Here is a 26890-nt window from a genome sequence, read left to right on the forward strand (position 1 = left end):
CAGGAAGGTTGGGGAGCATTGCTGTCCTTGGCTCTGTGAGCACACCTCCAGCATCGCTGACAAACCAGCCCATCACTCCAGCCCAGGTCTCCCTTGAACGGGCACCACCACTTGCATCCAGTTGAGGCTTGGAGCTGCATATGGACAAGTGGTCCCTGAAGATGAACTCAAGCCTGTCAGGCTCATTTCATTTGTAAACTAATGCAGATTGGGAGCAGCGTTTATAAAAATAAAAGGCTTCTGGACCACAGATTGGTTTGAATTTCAGAGGAGCACAGCTGAAAGCTCACACTTGGCTGAGAGAGCAGTTTCATAGCAAAGTTCTCTTTCTATTTTACAAACAGAAACATCAAGAGCTTAAGCTCTTGCAATCGATTTTTACATTAACCTTACTTTAAAAAGAGCTCCCTGCTCAGTTCACCAAAGCTAAGGCAGGCAACAATACAGAAAAACAATGTAATTAGACAAACTTGAGACCTTTTCTTGAAATGGAGCTGGAAAATACCACAGTGACATTTGTTCATGGGCCAGGACATCATAGATCATTGGTAATAGGCACAGTAGTGGATTTCCTGAATGAAGCCTTTTGTTAACCAGGGCAAAGAACAGAGGAGGGAGAGAGACAGAGCACTAACAGAAGGCAGGCACTGGTTTGAGATTAGTATTAGACAGATCAGAAACAGCGTTTTGTCTCTCTGAGATGCACCAAATAATGTGAGCCTTTTATGCAAGACATGAGCAAGTGTTGCCCAGTTGCTCATAGTTTCAATAGAGGATATTGCAAAACCTCTAATGATTTGCAAATTTCTGGGGGCTGTCAGTGTTTTATAGGGTTTAGTCAGATCTGTGAAGTTAAATTAAGCCAGGCAGAATGTTTATGCAGTGGACAATTTGGTTTGACTTTACTTTTGTTATCTACAAGTTTTAGTCTCCTGAAGTGAGCTAAAGTTTCTGTATGTATCTGTGTAAAACTTGTGTATATAGAAAGTTCCATTGTAAATATGACTGTCTTACAGTCTCTAAAATTAAAACCATTAACATTTGTTTTCTTGGGTTTGGGAGCGCACTAGCTACCTGTTTGCAATTCTGCTGTCTTCATACGTAGACAGACACTAATTGTAACTACATTTGTTTAGCCTTTTACTGTACAAGTGGTACAGTGAATGAGTGCCCACATGGGTGTATTTGCCCACATAACGCAGCACCACATTCTTTCATTAATAGATACATACCTGGAAATAGCTCATTTTATTGTATCAAAACATTGCTGTTTCTCTAAGGAGCTTGTTTGTTCTTATTGTTAAATATTTTCATGTAATAGAATCTCAGACTGGTTTGGGTTGGAAGGGACCCTAAAGCTCATCCAGCTCCAACCCCTGCACGGGCAGGGACCCCTTCCACTGGAGCAGCTTGCTCCAAGCCCCTGTGTCCAACCTGGCCTTGAGCACTGCCAGGGATGGGGCAGCCACAGCTTCTCTGGGCAATTGGGAAGACAAGACCAGTTAGTAATAGAGAATACAGGGCCAGTTAGTAAAAACAAGCTGAAATAAGAGAAACAAGGCATTTGTAAACTTCTTTTCTGGAGAAAATACCCTTTGACTCTGTCCCCCCTAAAGGATTAGATTTTGGTCAGTTCTGATTTCAGCCGGGCAGTTTGAACACTCGTGTCATCCTAACTTGCATTTCCCTGGAGTGAAGAGTGTGACACTTTTCAGGCTGGTGCGTTGAGCAGACAAAGCCCCTACTGACCCCTTTAAGGATAGGACTGAATAAATAGGATCAGACAGCCTGTCATGGGTGCACTGTATATAAGTTCTTTAAACTGCTGTTGGTAGCAAAAAAGGAGATTTGGGGCTATGTAGGGTCTAGGATTAGTTCCTTCTATGAAAATCCAGCTCCTTATTCTGCATTAGGATTTAGGTTGTTACCTTAAACTCATTAAATAAAACCCCAAAGCCTCTTGAGCAGAACATACCCAAGCTGTAGGATAGAGTTAACAAAAGGGGCATTTGCACATTCAGTGATCCATGTCCCTTCTGTGTCCATATTTCAGGTGGATGACAGGCAGGTTTGCAATTTGTGTGATACATTTTAAGTTCAGGGCATGTTTTTAGTGATCCGTAACTCTCACAATTTTAGCCGTTAGTTTTGAAATATTCCTTAGGAATTCCTTATTTTAGGTTGCATTTTGGGGGAGAATTTGGGCCAAAATATCCTGTCCAATTCCAAAATATAATCCTCCTTTTGTTTGTCTTCCTTTATTTTCTGTCCTTCTGCAATAAATCTTCCTGAGCTTTCCTCTGCAGCCTTGAGGGATTACACAGCTTTTTAATGAGAACTAAGAGTGTGTGATCACATGTGTCTGCTGGCCAGGACATGAGGCAAGCAGAAAGTACAGCAAGATGTTCAACAGAGTAATTATAGTTGATAGCTGTGAATGAAACCTTGTATTGGCTACCAGAGGGGTTGGTTTGATGGGATCAGTTGGGGGATGTAGAGGCTTCAGCTGTGTGGCCACTTCCTTTTCCACATCCTGTTGATTTTTCCCTTTGTTTAGAGGTTCAGAGGAGCTTGGAATTTCCCAGTGAGTGAAGCTCAAGTGGCAAGCGCTGCACCTTACCTGATGCATTGCTATGGCATGGGTGTCAGGAGATAATAACATTATGTTAAACATACATTCAGGTGGACCTTGGACTTGGTGTCATTTAAATAACTTGGTACATAGCAGGAATCTGGTCAGAATTTCAGGTTTGTAGTAGGGGTCATCACCAGGCAAAATGTGTTATTTTGGAGTAATCCTCTTGAACGTCTCTTAGGTCACCATCCTTTACCCAGTGTGTGCATAGCAAGGAGGGCGATTGTGCACAGAGTAATAGTGCTGAATCTGGATTCCATGTGTGCTTATGGAAGCTGTGTGCAGAGCATCCATAAACTGAACACTTGAACCCTGCATTTGTACTTTCAGGTATCTGTAGTGTCTTCAAGGATGGGATTTTAAAGCTGTGCAATTGGTTGAAGCTTGTGTTTCAGTATTGTTTCCCCTGTCTTGACCGTTGCTGCTGCTTTCTCAGCTCTGAATCTGATAACATGTGCTAGATCTGTTGTGACCTAGCCTTTTCAGAGAAGCCCTTTTCCAGCTATAAGAGGGAAGACATCACCTCTTAGGTTCTAACTGATTGCTAAGGCTCATTTTGTGGCGCTGCTCAAAACCATATCAGAATGTTCTGAAGTGCATTGTTGAAAACCTGTAATAGAAAAGGCTTAATCACAGTGACGCAAAAGCTAATGCATACCCAGTGCTCATCTATAAATATGTAGAGAAGCTTGAATTGTTAATGAACTATTTGCATTTTAGAGTTGGATGAAGCTTGATTTATCATTACACAATTTGTTCATTGTCTAAGTATTCCAGAAATCTGGTGTTCTTGCATGTCACTTTCCTGTTTCTTGTTATTTATATTAATAGCTCGTACATATTTCTTCCCACTCCAAAATTGTCAAAGCACTTTGGAGGCAAACGTAAGTCTCATGATCTGTGTTACTGACATGGCAAAGTTAAAGAGGTGAGGGGATTTACTTGTGGTGACAAAGGTCAATAGCAGAAGTGGAAACACAGCCTGCGTTTCCCTGCCTCCACTTCAGTATCCGTTCCTCACCCACGTAAAACCTGCTGACAAAAGAGTAGGGAAATAGTAGCTCAGTACAAGAGGCAACACAAATTCTTTGTAGATTGAAAGGAATGATCCCGGAGTTCATATAAATCTAATTCTGTGTTTTTCTTCTATTTCTCCTTTTGGATACTTTGTTCATCTGACTGGCTGACGATATTTAGAAGAAATGCGTATTCCTACTCCTACTACTTGTAAGTACTTGGCTGGGGTAATTCTGTGCTCTGTTGTATTCTTCTTTTTTTTTTCCCACTCCATTTATCCTTGTCTGTCCAGCAGCCTGTGTTTTATTTTCTCAGTTTCACACTTACATTTTCCCTGTTTTACCATTGCACCTGTAACTGTGCCTGCAAACACATAAATGTCCACAGATATGTCAGTTATGGTTGATAGTTCTTCAAATGCTAATGGACAAATACAGTGTCCCAACTACACCTTTTTGTCATTCTCCTCTGTATTTAGCCAGGCTGCAGGGAAATGCCCACCAGAAAGTCTCTGTTAGGAATTTCTCAGCCATGGATATAAGCTCTTTTAAAATGTAAAGGTTTCAGACACACAGGACTTGCCATTAGCTCAGCAAATGTCCCTACTCCTGGAGTTTCCAGATTACAAATTCCAGCTTAGATGTGGATGATGAAGCGGTTCAGCTATTCAGACCCAAATCACCTGTCCAGTCCTAATGACAATGCTGCATAATTAAGGCAGTTGTTAAGGTGCATGAAAAAGCTTTACACATCAGTTCTTCCAGAGCCATCTGTTCTCTAAAGATTGAGGGGCTGGAAAGTAATCAGGGCCAAGCTGTTTGTGCCAGGATAATAGCTGTCTGAGGATCAGGAGGAGGAGAGGACTGGATCAGTGATCTGAGGAAAGAGCCCTGGAGAACGGTGTTGGATGCCTTTGCTGTCGCCAAAAGAGTTGGGAGGCATAGAGAAAGCAACTGTTCCTGCTGAGAGAAGCAGGTCTCCCCTCTCCATCTTGCAGAAGCAGCGGCTGTATCACTGACCTAAACCTTTGCCCCCAAAGCAGCAGCCTGCCAGACCTCCCAGGGCTCTGACATCAACAGAGTTGCCAAAGGGCCACGTCTGCTGTTCTAGCCCTCCACTACCCCTGGCAACCTCCTCCTTTGCCTGTTCCTACAGTTTGTCTTTGTCTTGATCTCGTGACTTTGTCCTGTGGACACATCTGGAAGGTGCTTGCAGGTCAGTGAATGAATGCATTAAATAAGGCACTAAATAATTTTAGTGGAAGTCAACTTCTTTTCCATGAGTTGATTTGCATACAAAGAGCAGGGCAAAGGAGTTAAGTGTGAGGATCCCTTTGTGCCATCTGTTGGAGTAATTTTGCTTCTCAATGACCCATCAGAAAATAGTTGAAAGAAGAACCTTCCCCACTTACTAACTGTGTAAGGAGTGTGAAGACACCATGATGTGCGTTGACTTTATCCAGTTGTAGATGCAGAGTAACTCCATTTCCTCTAGACTTCTCACTGGTTCACCAAGAATGGAATTTGACCTTGAGTAGTCAGATTCCAAGAGAAGTTTAACTAAGTGTTAAAGTAGGAAACATTCTTAACATAGGTGCTCCTAGCTGGTTGCATTTCTTGCTACAACCTTTTCTCTTCTGCATGTTTCTCGTGAACATCAGGAAAGTGCCCTCTGCAATGATCTACTGGTTTGGTTTCCTCACCAGTCAGCACCATTGCCTGAAAAATGCAGAGCTCAGTTTTCCATGATAATTTTGTGTTCTTTCAACAGCAGTGTGCGGTCAGGATGTTCCCTGCTTTATTTTACTTTGAGATGTGTGTATTTAAAAAGATGAATCAACTTCTGAGCCCTGTGTGACCCCTTTTGAACAGCTGCACAACAGCATTGCTTTAAACAGCTGAGAATTACTGTGCTTGAGAACTAAGGGTATTATTAAACGGTCTCTTTGCTATCTTGTAATGGCTTTGGTGGATCAATACACTAGAACTTTATTCTCAGGGAACTGGAGAATGACTCAGGAAAAGTGAAGAGACAAACTTCTGGAGGTCACCCAAACCTCTGGAGGTCACCCAAGGTTGCAGTGAGCTTCAGCAGTAGCAGAAGCAAGTGGTTTAATAAGATTTAATAAGGCAGGTGTACACCATGCAGTATATCATAGCAGAGACAAGCCAGAGGTATCATCAGGCAAGCTTATGTCTTCATAGCAGCCCATTGAAGCACTCGATGGAGATTTGAGCTCAGGATGCAAAAATCATATAGCTGCATCTCCCTAGTACTGCACCCAACATTGTTTGCAGAGAGCTCATTCTTAGCTCTGTGCTTGTGGTGTCCCAAGTGCTGCATCAAGCATGAGCTCTGCTAGCTGTAGTGTTTTTGTGGTGGAGGTAACACATAAGTAGTCATCACACAGTAAATACTTCCATCATCAGGCTGTGCCTTGGGTGACATGGTTTAGTGTGAGGTGTTCCTGCCTATGGCAGCGGGGTTGGAACTAGATGACCTTAAGGTCCTCTCCAACCCAAACTATTCTATGATTCTATGATGCTATGCATGTCAGCATTTGGTTTCAGATTGACAATTTGCTTGTTCCCTGATCTGGGAAAACCAAGCTCTGTGGTTTCTTTTTCCCTTAACAATAGCCAGGGTATTTGGGATGCTCCAGTAGTGAGAGAAGAAAGCAGAAGAATCCATGAAGGAGAACATGATGAAGTTTTATTGAGTGTCATCTTTCAAGTTTCACATGAAATTGGACATTTCATTATGATTGCAGATGAAAATCTGAAATTGCAAAGGACTGTGTAATTCTTAGCCAAAGCTGATAGAAATTGCAGTAGCCTCCTATGAGCAAGAGGTTTGATTTAAGTTTACTTGAAAAGCTGTCAAAATAAGAGCAGCAGAATGTATATGTATTGCCAATGGAATTGGTTTTGGTGTTATGACCTTGTATGCATGTTTTAGTCCTGAAGCCAAATTCAGTTGAATGAGTTGCCAGTAGGTTCTTGAATGGATCTGCTGGCAGACATTTAAATAAGACCACATGGACTACATCACTGTAGTTTTAGTTTCAATTTCTGGACTTTGAAGTTGTGCTTCTTGGGGTAATTCTTATCTGCTTTCAGATAATGCTCAGCCCTTTGTCATCTGGCATTTTGTCTTGTTAGGGACCAAAATCTCCAACCCAAACTCTTCTAAAGAGGTCTTAATGATAAGCCTGCTAAAGTCACAGAGCCTTACATCAGGAGTCACTGGTTTTTACAGAGAGAGGCTATAAGCGTTGTGATAATCTCTAGACTGAAGTTCTGCCTTCAGCCTGTCCTTTGTTCTGATACAATGCAGGACCACAAAGCCTGATTCTGTAAGATGGTTGAGGACCTGCAGCTTGGGTGAGACCAACCAAAAATACTGATTTATAAGAGCAGCTCTTTTAGCTATTATGTGCATACATAGTTATGGGTAAATAGTTATTATGGGGGTTCTGTATAGCAGTACTTCATTAAAAACTTCCTACAACATATAGGAAGGGATATTATGGTTGAAAGAGAAGGCCACGCTTCAAGTGGAAATACAAACCCAGAAGGCCTCTGTTACTAATTAAGTCATTGTGCAGGATTGACACAGTTTTGTGTACTTCCATTTACCCATCATTAGAAGCTAGTTGCTTATGATTTGAGGTCAGAACTCAGTTTGTGATGGGATGTGGAATTTGAAGTTCCTGTCTCAGTGCACTCGGCACATTGCTGTTGCCAGGGCAATGTGTGAACCCTTTCAAAGGCGTTACTCTGTATTTACACCCATACACATGTCATCAAAGGTTTGTACAAAGTTACTAGCTCTTTCACCTTGCGCTGCAGTTTAATGTGTTATGAGCTACCATGTGCAGTATAAGACAGCAGCCCATCCATGGGTGGAAGCTGCTGTTTCTTTTCCTGGCTGGAGCCACGGACAGCAGTTCATCTGCTTTGAAGGAGGATTTATATTAAATTACAAATGCCTCTTCTGAGCAGTGTTTTCGACTGCAGCAACCCATATCAAGGCTTTATTATTTCCTCACCAGGAAAAGGAATGGAAATGCTGTTGTGAATGGAAATGTTGGTTTAGTTTGGTTTTTTTTTTCCGCTGGGCTGCATAATGTTTGTGGAATGAAATGGAATCAAGGGTGTTATCAGGCCAGAGAAGTATTTCTGCAAATACATGGCTTTGTGTACATGCTACAGGCGCTCAGTGTAGTGTTATTTATAAGGAAAGGTCACTCAATGGCCAGTATGTTGTTTCCCTTTTCCCTGAGCTGGCCAGAGTACAAGCCCATTGCAGTGCAGGAAGCCCCTTTAACTCCCATCAGAGTTCCAGACCATTTTTAGTTGCGGTGGTGGTGTCAGCCAGGAGTTTCTTTCTACAGGAGAGGTTCTGTCAGAGGTATTAAGCTAAATTTATGCTTGCCATTTCTGAAATAACAGAGTTTGTGCTGAATTTATTTCCACCCTTTGTGGGCCATTTGAAAAGAAATAAAACATTGGTTATTTATAGGCAAAACTCTGTATAACCACAGACATACATAAATATCTCCATATATTTCCACGGATGGGGGATCTGCCTGCACAGGTCAGCTTGCTAAATCAGAATGTTAAGAAGAAACTGGGTTTCTCATTAGATGCTGGAAAACCAGAACCATGAATCACCAGTTCTGCCAGTCTAGTGAAAGCAACTAAAAGAAAGTATAATTAAACACCAGAAAGTGAGATTTATTTAGAACATGTATGTGTGGTGGTTGCAAGCCTTCACTTTGCAGAGGGCAGTGTTTGCTGGCTGTACCAGCATCTGCTTAGTCTGTATGGCTCTTACATGTGTCTTTCTTATCTAAGGTTTATGTAGTTATAAGTAAATGATAAGTAAAGCTTCAGGAGTGCAGCCCTATGTTTTTCAAGACCCTGCATTTGTATGCACAGAGTATAAAATACTGACAGAATCTTATATCTACATTAGATCCCTTCCTTGTGTCAGGTAGTTGCTTTGTAAGTAAAAAGTGGCACAGCTGCTCCTCACTCTTTGCCTCACCTTTGCTCTAGGGAATTCCCTCTGCTCCTGCAATGACCTGCACTGAGTTTGGCTTCACCATGGCAGCTGCTAAAATAGTGCAAGTAAAGTTGTCATTATATGTGCCTGTGAGTGGAGGATTTTCCCATTAGAGTGGCTATAAGAAGCAGTAAGCTGCCAGTGTGCTTAGGCTAGAGAGTATTTGAAGACAGGCTGAGAGAGCTGGGCTGGATCAGCCTGAGGAAGAGAAGGCTCCTGAAGGGGAGACCTGAGAGCAGCTCCAGTGCCTAAAGGGGCTACAGGAAACCTGGAGAGGGGCTTTGGACAAAGGCCTGTAGGGACAGGCCAAGGGGAATGGCTTGAACCTGCCTGAGGGGAGACTGAGATGAGCTCTTAGGCAGAAGCTCTTCCCTGTGAGCGTGCTGAGGCGCTGGCACAGGGTGCCCAGAGAAGCTGTGGCTGCCCCATCCCTGGCAGTGCTCAAGGCCAGGTTGGACACAGAGGTTGCAGCAACCTGCTCTAATGGAAGGTGTCCCTGCCCTTCTTTACAGTCTGCACAAAGGCAGCCTGGGATGAGCTGCAGTTTCAATCAGGACCATCAAAGCGTGGGCAGGAGATACCCACATGTCAGGCTGCCAGAAGGCTGCACTGCTTTAACTCTCCTTCCTCTTGCTCTCTGTATAAAATCCTTCAGTTGCCAACATTGCTCAGTCTGCCTGCATGGTCAGCTGGAGATGGGCAGCCTCCAGTGCACAGAGTTTTAAATGAATTGCACATCCATGGCTTAGCCCCTGTAGGCAGGCAGAACAGCTTCCCCATGTGGAGTCTTTTCATATGTTTGAAGACCTATCAGCTCTGTTTGGTTTTCTTTTCTCTGCATTAAAGATCCATATTTCCTTTGGCCTTTGCTTGTAGGTCATGGTTTCTAGATTTACCTTTCTTGTTCATGTCCCCTTGGCACATATCTTATTTGATGTGCAGTATTGCAGCAGAGGCCTTAGGGATTCTCAGCCAGAGCAGGAGGATTGCGTGTGGCTTGCAGACCCTAGTGCCATGTATAATCCCTCCCTTATTTTCACACCAGCATGAAACTGTTGTTTCAAATTGAGTTTGTGTTCTGCTACAGGTTTAGGGGACAGAGAACTGCTATTTAACCAGTGCTGGGTGTTTGCGCGGCTGGTCGCTGCCTGCCTGAAATTTGTGCAGATTTCATCATAAATAATATGTATACTCCTAGCAGGCTTCTGCACACAAATATCTAAAAGGAATTGTGTTCTGTAGCTTTCTCAGATTGCTTATAGAAAATGAGGGCAACATGCAATTCTTCTCTGTAGGAGGAAATTTCATGTTTAACTTAGGTGATCTATACCTAATGTCTCAATTACCTGTGCATGCAAATCCACATTATAGTATATATAATCCAGCCCTGTGAGACATCTAAAATTAAATCTGTCAACGTACATGTAGAGGAGCTCTTTAGGAGTGGCTGATACAGATTTAACATTCATGCATGTAAAACTGATATAAAGAGTTTGAAGCTGCTTTAGAAAAGTAATCCCTAACATTTATCCAAAACTCTGCAAAATGGGGACCTGATCATATAGGAGAAGTTTCAAAAATAGCTGAATCGAATCTCCATCTTTATCTTGTTTTTACCGAATTCACACTTAGTTGAGGTTCAGTGCCAGTAACTTCTATCTGTGCTTCAGCTGGGTCAGCATCAACTGCCTGATGATACAGCTGGCTTCACAGTTTTATTCTGCTTTAAGGATCTTTCTGTCTCATCCCTCCTGTGTGTGTATAGTGCCTTCATTTACAAACCCTGTGGAACTAAAAAGGGTAACCCAGTAAACCCCATCCCTGGATTCCCATTTTCTTCTTGTCACATGTTCCTTACACTTAAATGTAAATCAGCCATTAATATCACCTTATTGAGTTTGCCATTTCACCCTGTGTTAATTGTATCAGACTCTTCTTCCAAATATCTGCTTGGTCCTTTATTTCTTGCCCTTTTCAGCTGCATAATGCATGAGATGGGAATGTCTCTGTGCCTGGTGTCAGAGTGTGCTGGGTGCATGCTGGTGGCAGCCTGCAGCCCACCCGTGGCTGACACCCATGCACTGATTGACACGCATGCAGTGATTGCAGTTTCATCCAGGTCTGCAGTTGTGTCTGGGGGAGGCTGGTCAGTCAGGAGAGCAGGAGCTGTGGCACCAATGCAGCTGGTCAGTGAGTCACAAAGATCTCTTGAAGTGCCCTATTTTGGGAAACGGAATTTCTAGATAAATGCTTTTCCAATTCAAAGGCATTTTGACATGCTGTGAAATAAACCTCTACCTAGCTGTGGGTTTAAGTCACATCCCTAACATTGTAGAAAGTGCTAGTCATTTGATTTTATAATCCTTTCTATGAATTATAATGATGGTAAGGCCCAAATAAGCTTAGTCCTGTGCTGCCACTCCATCCAGACACATAACAGAGGCAGAAAAGGCACATTTAGAAACCAAGAGCCCCTTGATGTGTCTGGCAAGCTTAGCGCTGAAATCCTCAAAAGAGATCTGTCTGCCTCTTCCCTCTAAATTTAGATGAAGAGTTTTTAAATTCCTGGAATAGCGAAGGAGAAAGGTGGAAACTGATAACGTGCTGCGGAACGAGCGCAGCAGCCTTTTCAGACGCAGCAGGATTTTCTGTGCGGCTTCTCTCTGAGCGCGGGTGAGCGGGAGCTGGTCCCCCCTGCGCAGAGGCGGCCGGTTTGTGTGTGCGAGTTAGCGTGAGAACTTGAAACTCATGTCACCTTTTCTTTTTAGGCATTCAAGCCAATGTTTTAGGGGCCTCTCTGTCTTCTACAGGACCAGGTAGAACTGCTTTGCATAGGGCTTTTGTAAGCAGGCCTGTGGGGACTAATGGGCTTGGGTTTGGGGTTATTTTGTCCTGCCTAGCACATGCAGAAATGTTATTGTTCGTTCACTGAAAGAGAAAAAGAGTTTGCCAATTCCAGCTTTTTTGTAGCTTGTTGGCATTTCTGAGAAGATACCAGGCAATGGGACTTAGAGATAATTATTGCCACAAACAATTTTATCTGGATTTAATAAGTAATTCACCCTTTTTGACTCACCGTTTTTAACCAGCAGTCATGGCTGTCTGTAATGGCTCACCCCAGCAGTCCAGAGTGTTTGTTATTAAGGACTTGTGCATTTTGGATTAGTGTTTCCCACTGAGAGATTTTAATTCCTGTTGCCAAAGAAGTCACATAGGCATGTATGACTAGCAAATCTAAAGGATTAAAGTAACCACACAGCAGGGTTAATACACTTCAAGACTATTGTTGTTACCACAGCACAAAAAAAAGGGGCTCCCATGTCTGCAGCTCGTACTTAATAAATCTGGCTGTGCTAAAACATTGCTGAACACTGGAAGCAAAGCTTTTAACATCATTAAATGCAAGCTTTTTGCTTCATCACTCAAGGATGGTCCCCCTGTTTGCATCTTCATCTGCAGAAGTGGATACACCATGGAGATTTAGCGAGATCTAAATATGCACTCTGTAATTATGTGCCCCATTTGAGTAGCTACAGGTTTGAGTTGAAACCACTTAGCTGTGAAAGGCTGAACTTCAACTGGTTGAGCAGATGAAGCAGATGTATTTGTTCAGAAGTTTGCAGCAAACATTGGACATTTCTCCATAGAGCTGTGCTCCCCTTCTCTGGATGGTCAGCTTGCTTTGAAATAGGGATTTCCCACAGGCACAAAGGTTTCAGTTCTCTTTGACCCTTCTCTGTAAATGAGTGTAACTGGCCTCAAGAAGGGCTGGAGTGCAACTGTGTGCTTGAACTTGCTTGGAAATGCCACTCTGACGTGTATTTTGAGTAAAGCAAGCCTGGTTGAATATGTTGCAAGGAACATCTTTATCAGCATCTCCTGCAGTTTAAACGATGGGTAGTACTTTCCGTGAGCATATAAATTTAGTGAAGAAAAACCTCTTTGCAAAATGATTTTGTTGTCAGGATTTTTTTTTTTTCTCTGAGTTGGAGGAAGAAAAAGAAAACTGAAGCTTCTTCTTACAGAAATCTCTTTTTCTCACTTTTATTTTGTTTTATTTTCTTATCTACGGAAGTCGTGTAAGCAAAGTGCTTTGCTGGTGCTGGGGATTTGTGTGATGTTTCCTCAAGGTGCGGATTGCAGAATGTCACACATTCATTTTTAAAGAGTTCTGTTTTCTGATATGAATGAAGCACGGGGCAGTCAAATGTCAGTGGAAGCTCAGCAGCTCACTCTTCCTGCTTCTCTCCATTTTCCTGTTATTAGCTGTGTTTGCATAAGAGGAGCCTCTGACACTCTTGGCTTTGGTTGTGTTTTCAGAGCAGGCAGTGCTCCTGCTTTTGCCAATGGTTTTGATGGCTCCTCAAAATAAGAAAAGACCCATTTTTTTCCCAGAACAGAGTCATGTTTGGACATTTCTAAAATATCTTCAACATTTTCTTTTGCCCCACACTTCACTGACTGTCAATCCTCAGTGCAGTTTGGGTCCGTGTCAGAATTCCATAGAGGCTGCTGTCCTGTAGGCAGAGCTCCTGCTCCAGCTCCCAGTTTCCACAGGCTCAGGTCACACTTCCCACCGCAGCACACAGAGGTGATCCCAGGTCCAGGTGCCTCCATGGGATGGATGCAGATGTCCCATTTACCTCCTAGTGAGCGGTTCTGATCCCATGCCCTCTGCTCCTCCTGGAGCGGCTGACACCCATCCAGGACTTTACCTCTGCCACCCTCTTCAAGGGTGACTTTAGCACTCCTACTGCTGGGGTGATGCAGGTTTGTGCAAGATAAGCCCCTGGGAGGGACAGCTAAGATCAAAGACTGGTATCACTCTATTTACTGTGCACCACAAAACTTCTATGACAAAGTTGTGGGTTTTCCTCTTGTGCAGTTTGTCACAATGCATGTCTGACCAAGTGGGATAATCAAGATTTTCAAAGTACTTTGTCATTGCTTTGTTGTTAATGAGGGAAAACTGACCTTGATTTCTCCCCTCTTCAAAATACCCTAAAGGAAGCTAGCCAAGAAGCAGAAGGAGACTCAGACCAGCACGCAGAGGGAGATGGGTCCCATGGCTACTTCCGACAAGACCTGTACCAAACTCAGTGCTGTTCACAATGAAGAAGCTTTCTCTTCCAGCTGTCAAGATGTTAATGGATTCAGTAAGTTTAACTTGCTTGCAATGGATATGTCCCCCTTGGAGACCTCTAGGTTCTTAAAAGAACCTATTCCTATGGGCACAATATTGAGGAGCTAGAAATGACAATGACAGAGATCGTTGCAAATGCTTGGTAGAAATCCGTTGTCTGAAATGTCTCTGACACTGCCTCTATTTTAACTGTCAGATAGAGCATTCTTTCTAAGAATAATTTATAAAGTCTGTTCTAATAACTCCATCAGGCAGACAAAAAGGCATATGTTTATTTACTCTTCAGAAATATTTTTTCCTTTGTGAGTAGAAGAGTCGAATCAAATCACTAGGCTGACTGGTAGGATGAGAAAACATCTTTTGTATGAAATTGTTATGACAGAAAGCATGGTCTCCTGGTTAGAGATCTGGAATGGAAAGAGCATTTCTTCTTTTGTCTGTGTCCTCAGTTCATTCTTCACATGGGTTCAGTAAAACTAATCTTAGTTAATATTTGTAAACCAAGTAGCTGGAAGAGTTTTGTGGGTAAAGCAGTGTGAAGTCATACTTTAGCCTCACTAGATGCAGATTGAGTGCATGGTGGATTGCATGGTGGCTGTGTAACCGCTGTCATATGAAATAAATTTCAACTTAGACACTATGGGAATGTCACTTCTTCTTTTGACGCTTGGCCTGCTATAGTCTGAACAGGGAACAGCTCTGAAACACAACTATGTGCTAAACCCCGTTTGTCTTTCTTTAACATCTTTAGTAAAGAGTTCCCCCCCCCCCCCCAATTACTGACATGGAAGTGGTACAAATGTGGTTTATCATTGAAACCTTTCTTTGTCATCTCAGAGTGAGTGGGACAGGCTGAGTGAATTCTTTTCCCTGTAGGTCATGCCAGATGCCATCTGCATGTGTTGCTGCTGTCCCTCTGTAACATACCTGTGAGATGGGTAGATAGCTGTCGGGGGCTGTCAGGGCTAGCAGTGAACACTTCTCTCTGATACTGAATTGACATGAGTCAAGATCTAATTTTCTCAGGTGCTGAGTAGTTGTATCTCCTAAAGAGACAGTAAGAGTTGTCAGTGGTTCATCTCTTTGAAGGACAGGATAGCAGAGAATAGCATTGTAGCAACCTAGAAACAGCAAGGTACCTTGTCTAAGGTGTATGGGGAAAAGGAAGTTTTTAACACTTTCTGCAGTATCTGGATTTTTACAAGTTTGAGGAGTTGTTTCCAACCAGAAAATAAGAGAGAAGAGATGAGCTGGAAATGTGACCTCTTTTTTTTTTTCCCACCCCCTTGGTATTTTGGGAGCCTAATTAAACCAGCTGAATCATTTACTTGAAATGGCAACGATGGAAAATATGTTGTATCTAATTCTGTAAAAAAAACATCCCTCCAGGTTTTCTTTTTTTAAATCAGTTAGCCCTTTGCTTGTCTGACATCACTGCAGGTTTTAGCACCACCTCCCTCTGTAGCACAGCCTGAGTCAAGTCACAAGCCCATTCTTTTCTTATTTTCCTTATTATATCCATGAGGAACAATTGCCATTAAGCCTTCCTGATTTCTCCAGATATTTCACTGCCAGGTCCAGGGTGCCAAGGTGTTGGAGGTAAGTTCTGGTCTCTGCAGTAGTGTGCACGTGCTCATGCAGGAATGTTATGGGTAAAAGACATCCTCTTGAAAAAAAAAAAGCCTTAATAGAGTTTAATACTTGAAGGCTTCTATGGAGGCCTACTCCAACTTTTAAGTAGCAGAATAGGATTACTTCTTAACCTGCCTGCTAACTGAGGCAGTTTGACAGGGGTTATCTATCCTGGCTTTTGAAATCAGCTGTTGAAGCAGTAAATTGTCCTTTTGCCTCCCAACAGTAAATAGCATTTGCAGATATCATGATGAGTATTCACCCTCTCTATAGAATCACAGAATCGTAGAAGGGTTTGGGCTGGGAAGGACCTTAAGATAATCCAGCTCCAACCCCTGCCACTGGCAGGGACCCCTTCCACTGGAGCAGCTTGCTCCAAGCCCCTGTGTCCAACCTGGCCTTGAGCACTGCCAGGGATGGGGCAGCCACAGCTTCTCTGGGCACCCTGTGCCAGCGCCTCAGCACCCTCCCAGGGAAGAGCTTCTGCCTTATATTTAACCTGAACTTTCCTGTTTCAGTTTAAACCCATCACCCCTTGCCCTACTGCTACATTCCTTGATGAAGAGTATCTTGACCCTCAGTTACGGGAGCCCCAGTTGGTTGGAGCAGTGACATGGAAATACCCTTCTCCTCTTTGAGGAAAGCCCACCAAGAGAAGCTGAGTGCTTTAAATCCCAAGGTCACCTTGCCAGCTCACAACAGCAAATGCAACAAGAACAGCTCTTTAAGTAGGATACCTCACAATTCCTGAATGACTTGCAATCAAGGTGATCTCCAGATGACAGTGTCTTTGCAGGGCATTTGTTCTTCCCTCCAGCTTTTCCTTCCTGTCCCAATAATTTTCAATACTTTTCCAACAGAAAAAAAAATCAATGGGTTCCCTATAGGAGCCTTTTTTCTTCCCATAGTCTCTCCAGCTTGGCCACCGCTCAGCTCCTGCTGCCACTATTGCTGTTCCTGGATGACCCCTCTCTGCCCTGCTGCTGCATCTGCCCTGTTTGCTGCCTGTCTCTTACCCCATGGGGAGCTTCCATCTGATGGTCTGTCTCAGCACCTTAAGGAAAAACACATATATTTTCAATATTAAACTCATGCAGATGACGCCTGGAAGATGTGTAGGCTCTGTGCTGAACAGGGAGACCTCAGATCTTGCTGAAAAGTGGGAGAGAACTGGGCTTTTATCTTTACTGGCCCAAAGCAAAGCTCTTCGTCCCTCCTGCCATTCTACACTGTTAGTCATTATTCAGGCAAAATTCTTACTGGTACATACAGGAGTTTAAACTGAAGAGATTTTTGGACTCAGCCTCTGTCTCTGACACCATATGGCATCAGGAAAAGGTGTTTGCAGAGAGATAGACTGGTTTGTGGCAATTCCAGCTTGTCTGGTTTTACCCCAGGGATTGTGTGAAGGTGAAGAAGGCTCATCACAGTTGTTAATTTTTTCAAATATCTTGCTTTTTTAAAAATAGAAGTCTGTCCTAAATCCCTTGAAGTTAAATGATGGGACTTGCAGTGTTGGAGCATGCTCTTGTTACAGGAATGTTTGGAAAGCAGCATCGTGTTCCTCCAGGTACTGCACAGTCATGTGGAGGCATTGCCTTGATGCAGGGTTATTATGAAACGAGATGACAAATTTGAGACAAGGTGAGCCTAAGATTATCCAGCAGTATCTGTGCACAGACCAGAAGAGTGTGCGAGGGGATGTTATTGCACATAGATTGTGTGCAGTTTGGCACCCCATCTGTATGATGGGAGAAGCAGTAGTGTATCATCTCAGCAGAGATGCACAAAGGAGCTGCTCTTCTGGCTTTACTCTGCTGAAATGCCACGGGTCGGGCTTATCCAGGAGAATTCCAAGTCACCAGCATAGCCATCCTGACATGCTGGGAGGGTTCTGGCAGGATCCATTTGATTCTGAGCATCTGGAGAGAGACTTTGGATAAGGGCCTGTAGGGACAAGCCAAGGGGAATGGCTTGAACCTGCCCGAGGGGAGACTGAGATGAGCTCTCAGGCAGAAGCTCTTCCCTGTGAGGGTGCTGAGGCGCTGGCACAGGGTGCCCAGAGAAGCTGTGGCTGCCCCATCCCTGGCAGTGCTCAAGGCCAGGTTGGACACGGGCTTGGAGCAAGCTGCTCCAGTGGAAGGGGTCCCTGCCCGTGGCAGGGGTTGGAGCTGGAGGAGCTTTAAGGTCCCTTTCAACACAAACCAGGCTGGGATTCTGTTACTTAATATCTTAAAATGCAGCCAGCTTTGCCAAAGGCTGATTTATCAGGGTATGCTTAACTTTTGTGACGTGTCGGTTTGGGAGGCTGGCTTTCCAGACAACCTTCCAGAGTGACACTGATGCAGGTTAGCTAGGTGGCTTCAATGTGACAGGCAGAAGTACGGTTTGAAGGCAACATTTTGGAAGCAGTAGGGAGCTGAGTTTTGCATTAGTGGTACTAGTGTACAGCGACCAAGTTAGCGTGCTTTTACTAGGAAGAACAAGGAGATGAGAAAGATGCAGTGAGTGGCACTGAGGGTATAAAGGATCATATTTAACAAGAAACATGTAAACTCACACCTCTCCATATCCTGCATGTTTTTACAATGAATAAAATACAAGGGTCTTTAGATTTACTGTATGTTACAATAGTCAGTTACATCAAGATCTAGTTCTCATTCCTACCTCCTAGATAATTTTAGGTTACCTGCTAAATGCTGACTTGTGGAATCATGACTATCATGCTTTCTTTAGTGAAAAGTTCTAAAATCAATTTAAAATAAAAAGTAAAAGTCAAATTTCATCAAAGGCATAAAAGGAGAAAAACATTCCATCCATTTTACTGGTTTTCATGCTGGTTTGGGATTTTTCTGGGATTTGCTAGTTCAGAAAAATCTTATCAAAAGAAAGGGAGAATCATTTCCAGAATAGGAAGGAGCCCCCACCATTCTGCATGGCCAGAGGGGTCTGTGTGGCCTCACCTGCCACTGCAGGGAGCTCAGAGAGAGCTTTTAATGAAGTCTTAATCTCTACCCTTACATGACGCCCTCGCTGGAAATGTTTCCTGTCACTGCACATGCTGGTTCTTGTAAGATTCTCTGTTTAGGAAGCAGCACTGTGCGCACATCTCTCATTGTACAAGCCACTAGCTGGTGAGATTTGGGGAATAAGCTCTCCAGAGTTGTGGGAAACATGTTTTTTTGGTGTTTTTTTTTTTTTTTTTTTTCTGAATCTAGGCATCTCCTCCCTGTCTCACAAATACGGTTCAATTCATAGAACTCAGTAACAGTTTTAATCAGACTCACTGCAGTGAGGTGTGTAACTTCCACTGTCTCAGTAATTTATCATTAGCAGTTCCTGGCCAGGCAGGATGGCCCAGTGAGTTCTTTTATTCTCCCACATACCTGAATCCTGCTTCAAGCCCTATTGACTTTCTGTGACACTGGGCAAACAAATTACTTTCTTGACACCTTATTTTATAGGTCTGCAATAGTGGCCAGGTTCCAAGTACAGTAAGAGAAGGATCTAATGTAGGCTGAAAAACACAGGGGAAAAAGTGTAAGAGGCCCCAGAGGAGAGATGCTCTATGGCTTGAAGGCAGCAGGGGCAGGACTAAGCTGTGAGAAATTTGGTTATTGTAACGTGTATTCAAAGGGTGTAAGTCTGAAAAATGGCAGGAGAATGCACAACGAGAGCGAGTTCATTTACTAGATGATTCTAAACTGCTTAGGAGGCAATCTGCTGACTCCCAGCCTAGTGACTTCCTCGGTTCACCCTATAGAGTAACATGAATTTTTTAAGTGGTATTTGCTCTAGAGATACAAAAATTGCTTCTGAAATTACTTTGATGTATACTGAGTTTTATCTACTTCTATTGGATTATGGGATAGTTTTCCCTGTTATCTATTGTCATCTTTCTGATATACTGAGATTTGTATTAGCTTGTTTCCCCACACTGGGAAGAGGAGATAAATAAATGCCTGTAGCTCTGAGAGTGAATGCAGAATTTTAACAAAGGAATATGCCTTCAGAAATGACGGATTGCCATAAGAATGTACATGTATGCTGTTGTAGATAGAAACCAGCCTCACAAATTTACTATCAAGAAAAGAATCTAATGGGAAGATGTTGAGCCCTGCCTCCTTTCCATAGAGATTTGGTTAATATGGAAATACTTTGTGGATTCTTGTCCAGAGAAAGCTAATGCTTTAAATGGGAGATAGGAGAGATGCTTGTCCTGAAAGAACGCAGTTCGCATGGGAAAGGATCATAGGATTTGCTATGAACAGTCTTGGGCTGAAGAACAAGTCCCCTGTTATCTTGCATTGTTCTAACAAAAGAATTGCTATCCTACCTGTGTATTTCTGTGGCACCAGTGTACATTGTGTTTGAGCAGTCTTATTTTCCTGTTAATACTGCACTTGATTCTCTATAATTTGTATTCTGGGGGGGGGGGTGGTTTTAAGGATATTTCTCCTAGAGACAAAAACGTAAATTTGTTCCTTTGGTTGAAAAACAGGATTTCTAGAATATAGTTCCGTATGTGTACCCTGTGTAGGAGCACATTGATTTACAATAACTATAATGCTATATTTGGGGTCTGGAGTGCTTATATTAAAGAAAATCCATCATGGTGACAATGTAATAAATGTAATATGCATGTCAAGATGAAAAATATAATTCATTTTGATAAGCCTTATATATCCCATATTACTGTGTTCTTTGCGGAACATTCTCCCTGTTCTCTTTCTCTCTCTTAATATATGTCTAAAGTCTTTTCCTTATGTCTTTCCTACCTAGCATCACCCTCTCCTTGTTCATTTTCTGTCCAAAGCAAAACCCTTCAGAGCAAATCTTTGTTGAATTCCTACTACTCAGGTACTAGTGCCAGACTTTTCTTTCATTTCTAAATGTTCTTGGCTTTTGTACGTTCCAAATATGAGCTGTAGACCAACTCTTCTGCTTGTGAGATCCAGCTAACCTTGTTTTCATCTTTTGTGACTTCTCTTCCTGTCGATCTTCTGTTGATTTCCATTGATCTGTGTCGTGTGGGTGAACGGAATTCCATCTCCAAGTATCATCAGACACTGTTCCATCGACCACGCTGTTAGGTAAGAAGACAGGTATGGTGTCCTGCACTTCATTGGAGAGCAAACACACTTAGTTTATCTTGGAAAGAACTCGGAGAGAGCACTGTTGAGTGGCTGGGCTCCAAAATCATAATTAATCCTGTGGTCATGTGTTAGTTGGAAAGCCTTTTGGCTCATGCTTTATTATTGCTATTAATTGATATTTTATTGTTTTTTAAAGGAAAGAACCATTTAAAAAACAAGGTTTAGGAGTTCTAACAAGTATTTGTTGTTTCTTTTTATGAATGGGATTTGACATTCTGGCCAAATCCCAGCAGGCTGCCTTGCCTTCAGCTTAGTTCTGTCTCATGTAAGTGTGGAGCTGGCATAGAACCATGGAATGGTTTGGGTTGGAAGGGACCATGGTAGATGCCCCATCCCTGGGAACATTCAAGATAAGGTTGAACGGGTCTTTGAGCAGCCTGGTGTGGCTGAAGATGTCCCTGCTCATTGCAGGAGGGGTTGGAACTAGATGACCTTTAAAGTCCCTTCCAACCCAAACCATTCTGTGAATCAGAAAGATGATGTGTAGTTGATCAGAATCTAACCACTGGTGTTTACCAGACTTGTCGTTTTGACTTATATACAGTAACTCTTCACTTCCAGGCACAGTAATCTACCATGGCTGCCTTAAACATTTGACCATTGAAGGCCCACGGGTAGACCAGAAAGAAATTGTAACCCGTTGCTTAAGTGCCTTGGCTTACACATGAACAGCACAGGCACAGAGGCTTGAAGGGACCGCCACCATACACGGATTTATCCTGATGTCTATCACAGTGTTAATGTCAGTGAATGAGCCTTCTTTTAAGAAGGGAGGGAAGGAAGGGAGTCCCTCTTCCAGACAGTTTGTTCCCATTTCCCAGAGACTCAGTGTCGTCAGTAGAAAAGCCTAAAGGTAGATTTATCTTTCAGCCATACTTGCGCAGCAGGGCACAGACCTGCAGTTTGCTGGGAGGTGTCAGACTGCTCTCAGTCTGGTACTGGCATCTGTGACAACCGGATCCTCCTCTGAGGGAGCTGTTTTCCCCCCTCTGTCCTGGTAGTGAGAATGGCGGTGTGAACTGCACACTAAGTAATCTGAAGCTCAGGAAGCAACAGACAGATTTAGTCTGCACTTCTCATGGGAAAGCAAAAGCCAAAAAAGTCCCCAAAACTTTCAAAATCCCAGATCTTAGAGAGGAAAAAGAGGAAATAGGAAAGAAACTTATATTGATGTATTCAAAACTCTTTCAAACTTCACTTCTACTAACCACTCTATCAGAGTAAGGATCAATATCCCTGTTTTACACATGAGAAGTTAAGTACAAGGCACTGTTAAGACATGGTTTACACAGACTGGTCACCCTGCCCAGTTCCATCTGAATTTAACACCCACAGGTGCTATGAAACAGCTCTTGGCATTGGAGAAATTTCTATCTTGTGGCTTGAAGACAGATTCAAACCTTGGCGTTCTGGCTTCTTGGATAGATTCACCAGACGTTGCTGTATGAGCAACATAAGTTTAGTTTTTGACGTTTATTAATATTCAATCCCGGGAAAGAAAAAGAGATCCTAAAAGGGGCATCAGTCATCCCACCACCAGTATCCATCTTTGGGCACTATCTGCAGTTCGTTGCTATTTGTTCCCATCTGTTATGCCTTCTGCTAATAAATGTTCTGTATCTGCAGTAATGGATGAGTCCCTAGGCTTGGCTGTTACATGATTTGTTGATAGGAAGATATAGGGGATTTTGGTTTTGCCTCTACCCTATTCCATGCTTGATTAATACGTTTTGATGTAATGCATGTTTTTAGCTCTGTAATTTTCTCCTCCAGCTGTAGACAGCTCCGGATTTAAATGTTTTGCACAAATATCTTCATTAGAGAAGTGAATATTTAATACTAGGAAATAAAGGAGGTAGATTTCCCTGTTTTCAATTTTATTAAGGCGCATGTGGTACCAGTGCTGTAAGGCCTGAAGCAGAGCTTGCTTTTGGAGAAACTGGGCATGGCCAGTAGCTCTTGAAGATGTTCAGCAGATGCCATCAAGGCATTCAGCTCAGGGGAACCAGTATGTCCTTTCCGTGTATCCATTGACATCTCCCAGCAGGATGTAAGGGCATTAACCCTTTGTCCTCATTACAACTGCTCAGGAGGTTCCTAATAACAGGAGTCGCTGCCCAGAGAGGATGAGGACTGTAGTGCCTTGTAGTTCCTTGCAGGTGTGCAGGGCAAGCTGAGAGTGCTCACTGTCACAAAGCCTCCCACAAAAACTGGCTTCTGCTCAGGAAAACAGTATTTGCCTCGCGTTTTACTCTTCCGTGGCTTGGATGGGTCCATGACTAATCTGTCTGCTGTGGGTATACCCACAGCCTAATGTCCAAGGAACTAAAAAGATGTTAAGCTGATACTGCTGTTTTAGCAATCGTCATCATTAGCAGCTTTTTTCTTTGTGGGATGAGGGAGTTTTATGCAGTAGAATCTTGAAATTCAGTGGCATGTTCTATTCAGTTGTATCTGTAGCTTTCCAGGCCATGTCAGCCTCTAAGGAGATGTGGGAGAGGCTTTCACAAAAGAATCCCAGACTGGTTTGGGTTGGAAGGGACCTTAAAGCTCATCTGGTTCCAACCCCTGCCACGGGCAGGGACCCCTTCCACTGGAGCAGCTTGCTCCAAGCCCCTGTGTCCAACCTGGCCTTGAGCACTGCCAGGGATGGGGCAGCCACAGCTTCTCTGGGCACCCTGTGCCAGTGCCTCAGCACCCTCACAGGGAAGAGCTTCTGCCTAAGAGCTCATCTCAGTCTCCCCTTGGGCAGGTTCAAGCCATTCCCCTTGGCCTGTTCCTACAAGCCCTTGTCCCAAGCCCCTCTCCAGGTTTCTTGTTCCAGTTTTCATGTTGGCCTGCAGCAGCATGAGCAACAGAGACGGGTGCCCTCGTAGGCTGGCTTTGATCTGAATTTCTCTGACATTATTTTCTGCCTGCAGATGATCATGTGGCTTTGAAAACTCTTTCAGTCTTTATGGCTACTAGCTTTGTGTGCTGTATTGAAGTTGCCATCAATAGTTTTTTATCTGTAGCTGTCATGGTTTAAACCCTGTTGGCAAGTCAGCCTCGCAGTCTACTCTCTCCCCTCCCCGCCTTTTTTCCCTCCCCACCCCATTCCTGGAGGGATGGGGAGGAGAATCGAAAGAATGTAACTCCCACAGGTTAAAGGCAGCCCAGTAACTAAGGTATAACACAAATCACTGCTGCTACCACCAATGATAATATTGATAAGGGAAGTAACAAGGGAAGAGAATACAATACCACCTGCTGATGGAGCCCGACCGAGCAGTGAGTGCCCTTCTGGGTAACTCTCCCTTCCATCCTGGGCATGCCGTGCTGTGCTATGGAATACCTCTTTGGTCAGTTTGGGTCAGGTGTCCTGTCTCTGCTTCCTCCCGGCTTCCCCTCCTCCCTGGCAGAGCGTGAGGCTCACAAAGTCCTTGGTCAGACTAAGCATCAGTGTTATCAGCATTCCCAGGCTGAAAGTCAAAAGCGCAGCACTGCACCAGCTACTAAAAAAGGAGAAAAAATGACTGCTACTGCTAAACCCAGGACAGTAGCTAATGAATTACTGTCAGGTCTACCTACCTTGCACACCCTCTTTACACGAAGGAGGCAGAGATGTGCCTTGGTGAGGTCCACACATTTGAAGAGTTGCAGTGTTACGCATGTACCCTGCAGTCCCAAGTTTTAGCTCACCCCACTGAAGTATCTTCCTTACATCTTTAAGGGGCTTTGCTTCTATGCTAATTAATGAAATGTATGCAATATGAGTAGAATAGACTTGTGTAAGGTGTTTGCCAAGAAGTTCTTAGAATTCTCTTTAGAATCTAAAGAAAATCACTTTCTCAAGCTTTTTTTAATTATGCATATGTGGCTTCTTCATAGGCTTTGAAAAGAAAGCTCCATTCTCTGCTGTCTGGCAGACCCGGTGTCAGAAGGCTTTTTGTTAAGGAAAGTGCATTTTTCTAGGTCATTTGATATCATTAGATAAATGATGCTTTCACTTTGGTTTGTCATACCACTGTTTGTATTGTATATAGCATATTACAGCTGAATAATCATATAATAAAGCCTTGATGCATACAAAAAAGCAAATTAATTTTACCAGCTTGCGCCATATTTTTAGTGAGAGGGGAACAGATATTAGCCATGCTGGAGTCATCGTTGGGAGATGTCAAATAACTGACAACCCTTACTCTAGTTTGGAGAGAGTGTGTATAATTAAATCCATCACAAACACCACTCAAAATATAATTTATTGGGTGCAAAGGATGTCTTATTGTGTTACACACTTGCAAGGCTAAGAGCATAAAAATATAAACAGGGATGATAGGCCTGTCATTACAGACACAGAAGGAATTTGTGGATATTAAAGCAAAAGTTCTGAAAGAAACTTCTCTGCACGTACAAGATGACACATCAGTGCCATGTCACTCTCAGTTGTTTGAGGAAGTTTTCTGGTCAGAAGGCACCCTCATACTCTGTGTCCAGGTATCTACCTCTCACACTAACAAAACTACCTTTACAAAACAAGCTGACATGTATAAAAGGATCTAAAGTTTTCATTCTCAGAGGTGCTCTGGAGGAGCAGGTCCTCTGCCAGCAGCCCTGCTGGGATGGTGCACAGGGGTCTGATCACGCAGAGCCACTGCCAGGCTGGGAATCTACTTTTTCAGCTGCTCTTCATCTTATATGTGACATCCATGGAGAAGTTTATTGGGTTTTTGGTGGAGAGAGATGCTTATTTTACTTGTTTGAGTAGTACCAAAATGCGAGGTGTTGGTAGGCAAGCAATAGTATCTCACCCTCAAGGTTACTCATCAGATGGGGAAAGATGCCACCTAGCTGGCCTCTGCTGCAGCTTTTCTCTTCACACTGCACTCCGTTACGTTTCTCTTGGTAGAGTAAACCCTCAGAGATTACTTCAGCAAGCTCATGATTATTTCTCCATCAGAGTCCCAAGAAGCCCCATTTCATAAGCAGGGAGAGTTTATGAATATTAAAAGTGGAGAGTCAACACTGTTAAATTTGATTATCTGCAGTCACACACTAAACAGAGAAGCTGAGATGCCTGAAGAGTTTCCCAATCCTGGTAGTTATGTGAGGCAGTGAATCACTGATTTAACATCTTGTAAAAAAATTTCAGGGTATTTTGGGAACTCTTGGGCAGATAATGAAAGTGCCAGCTTCCAGGAATCAAAATATCTGTGTTAGCAAGAGACCTCTTACTATGGGGAGTAAGACTGTTACACTAAAAAGGGTTAACGAACAAGCTGACAATATATTTTGCTATTGCAAGCTGCTAATATTAGAAATGATCCTCTTGCAAACAGCATGTTTCCAGCAACATGCAGAATACCTGTTATAGTTACAGCTGCACCAAAAGATCTGTGGAAAACTAGAAATGGTTTTAGGAAAGAACAGGAGCCCTCAGCAGCCTGCCCTAATGAGACTTCAGAAGCTCTCAATTGATTTACATTACCAAAGAGAAACTGAAGAAGTGATTTGGTCAGTGCCTTCATGGGTCGGGATTTCAAATGCTCAGAGGGCTCTTAATCTAACAGAAGGTGTATTAAGATTCAATGCCTGCAAGTCAAAGCGAAGGAAAATCAAATTGCAATTAAGAACTGTTTAGACAGCAAAGGTAATTAAGCATTGCCCCAATTTCTGAGGTCAGAATGGAATCACCGTCTCTTCAAGTGTTTTAATTTGGATTATTTCTTGGTACGGTATTCCATCATTGGTATGAAATGGAATATGGTGACATGTGTGCTATCAAAATAGGACATATGACTAGAAATAAGATGTGCATATGAAAGGTGATAAAAAACCCAGTGCACAATTCTCTATGTTCAGTAGGTTTTGAGTATTAGAGTGAATTATTTCAAGCATCTTGCAAAAAAAAAAAAAAAAAAGTATATTTTGCTTTGTTCTTCTCACTGAAAACTCCCAACAGGCACATGTGCTTCAGAGGCCAGTTTGTCCTACAAACTCATCCTCATTTGCCCAGAGAGGTGGTGGATGCCCCATCCCTGGAGACATTCCAGGCCAGGCTGGATGTGGTTCTGAGCAACCTGATCTAGTTGAAGATGTCCCTGCTCACTGCAGGGTGCTGGACTAGATGGGCTTTGGAGGTCCCTTCCAACCCAAACCATTCTGTGATTCTATGATTTGCATGGGGCATGTTTGTGAGAAGGGGACAGAGAGAGGGGTCTGTGGAAAATTGCTGTGGCTTGCCTTCAGTGCAACGAT

The 26890-nt window shown here is 43.1% G+C and overlaps 1 protein-coding gene across 1 annotated transcript in view; it reads left to right on the forward strand.

The window, feature by feature from the left end:
- PTPRT (protein tyrosine phosphatase receptor type T) overlaps window positions 1–26890 on the forward strand; it is a 475914-nt gene that overhangs the window by 406618 nt on the left and 42406 nt on the right. The window contains exons 15-16 of the mRNA XM_065691506.1: window positions 3833–3862; window positions 13730–13878. Coding sequence (XP_065547578.1) covers window positions 3833–3862; window positions 13730–13878 — 179 coding nt within the window. The remainder of the gene's footprint in view (window positions 1–3832; window positions 3863–13729; window positions 13879–26890) is intronic.

Source organism: Lathamus discolor, chromosome 11 (assembly GCF_037157495.1).
Source record: "Lathamus discolor isolate bLatDis1 chromosome 11, bLatDis1.hap1, whole genome shotgun sequence".
NCBI lineage: Eukaryota > Metazoa > Chordata > Aves > Psittaciformes > Psittacidae > Lathamus > Lathamus discolor.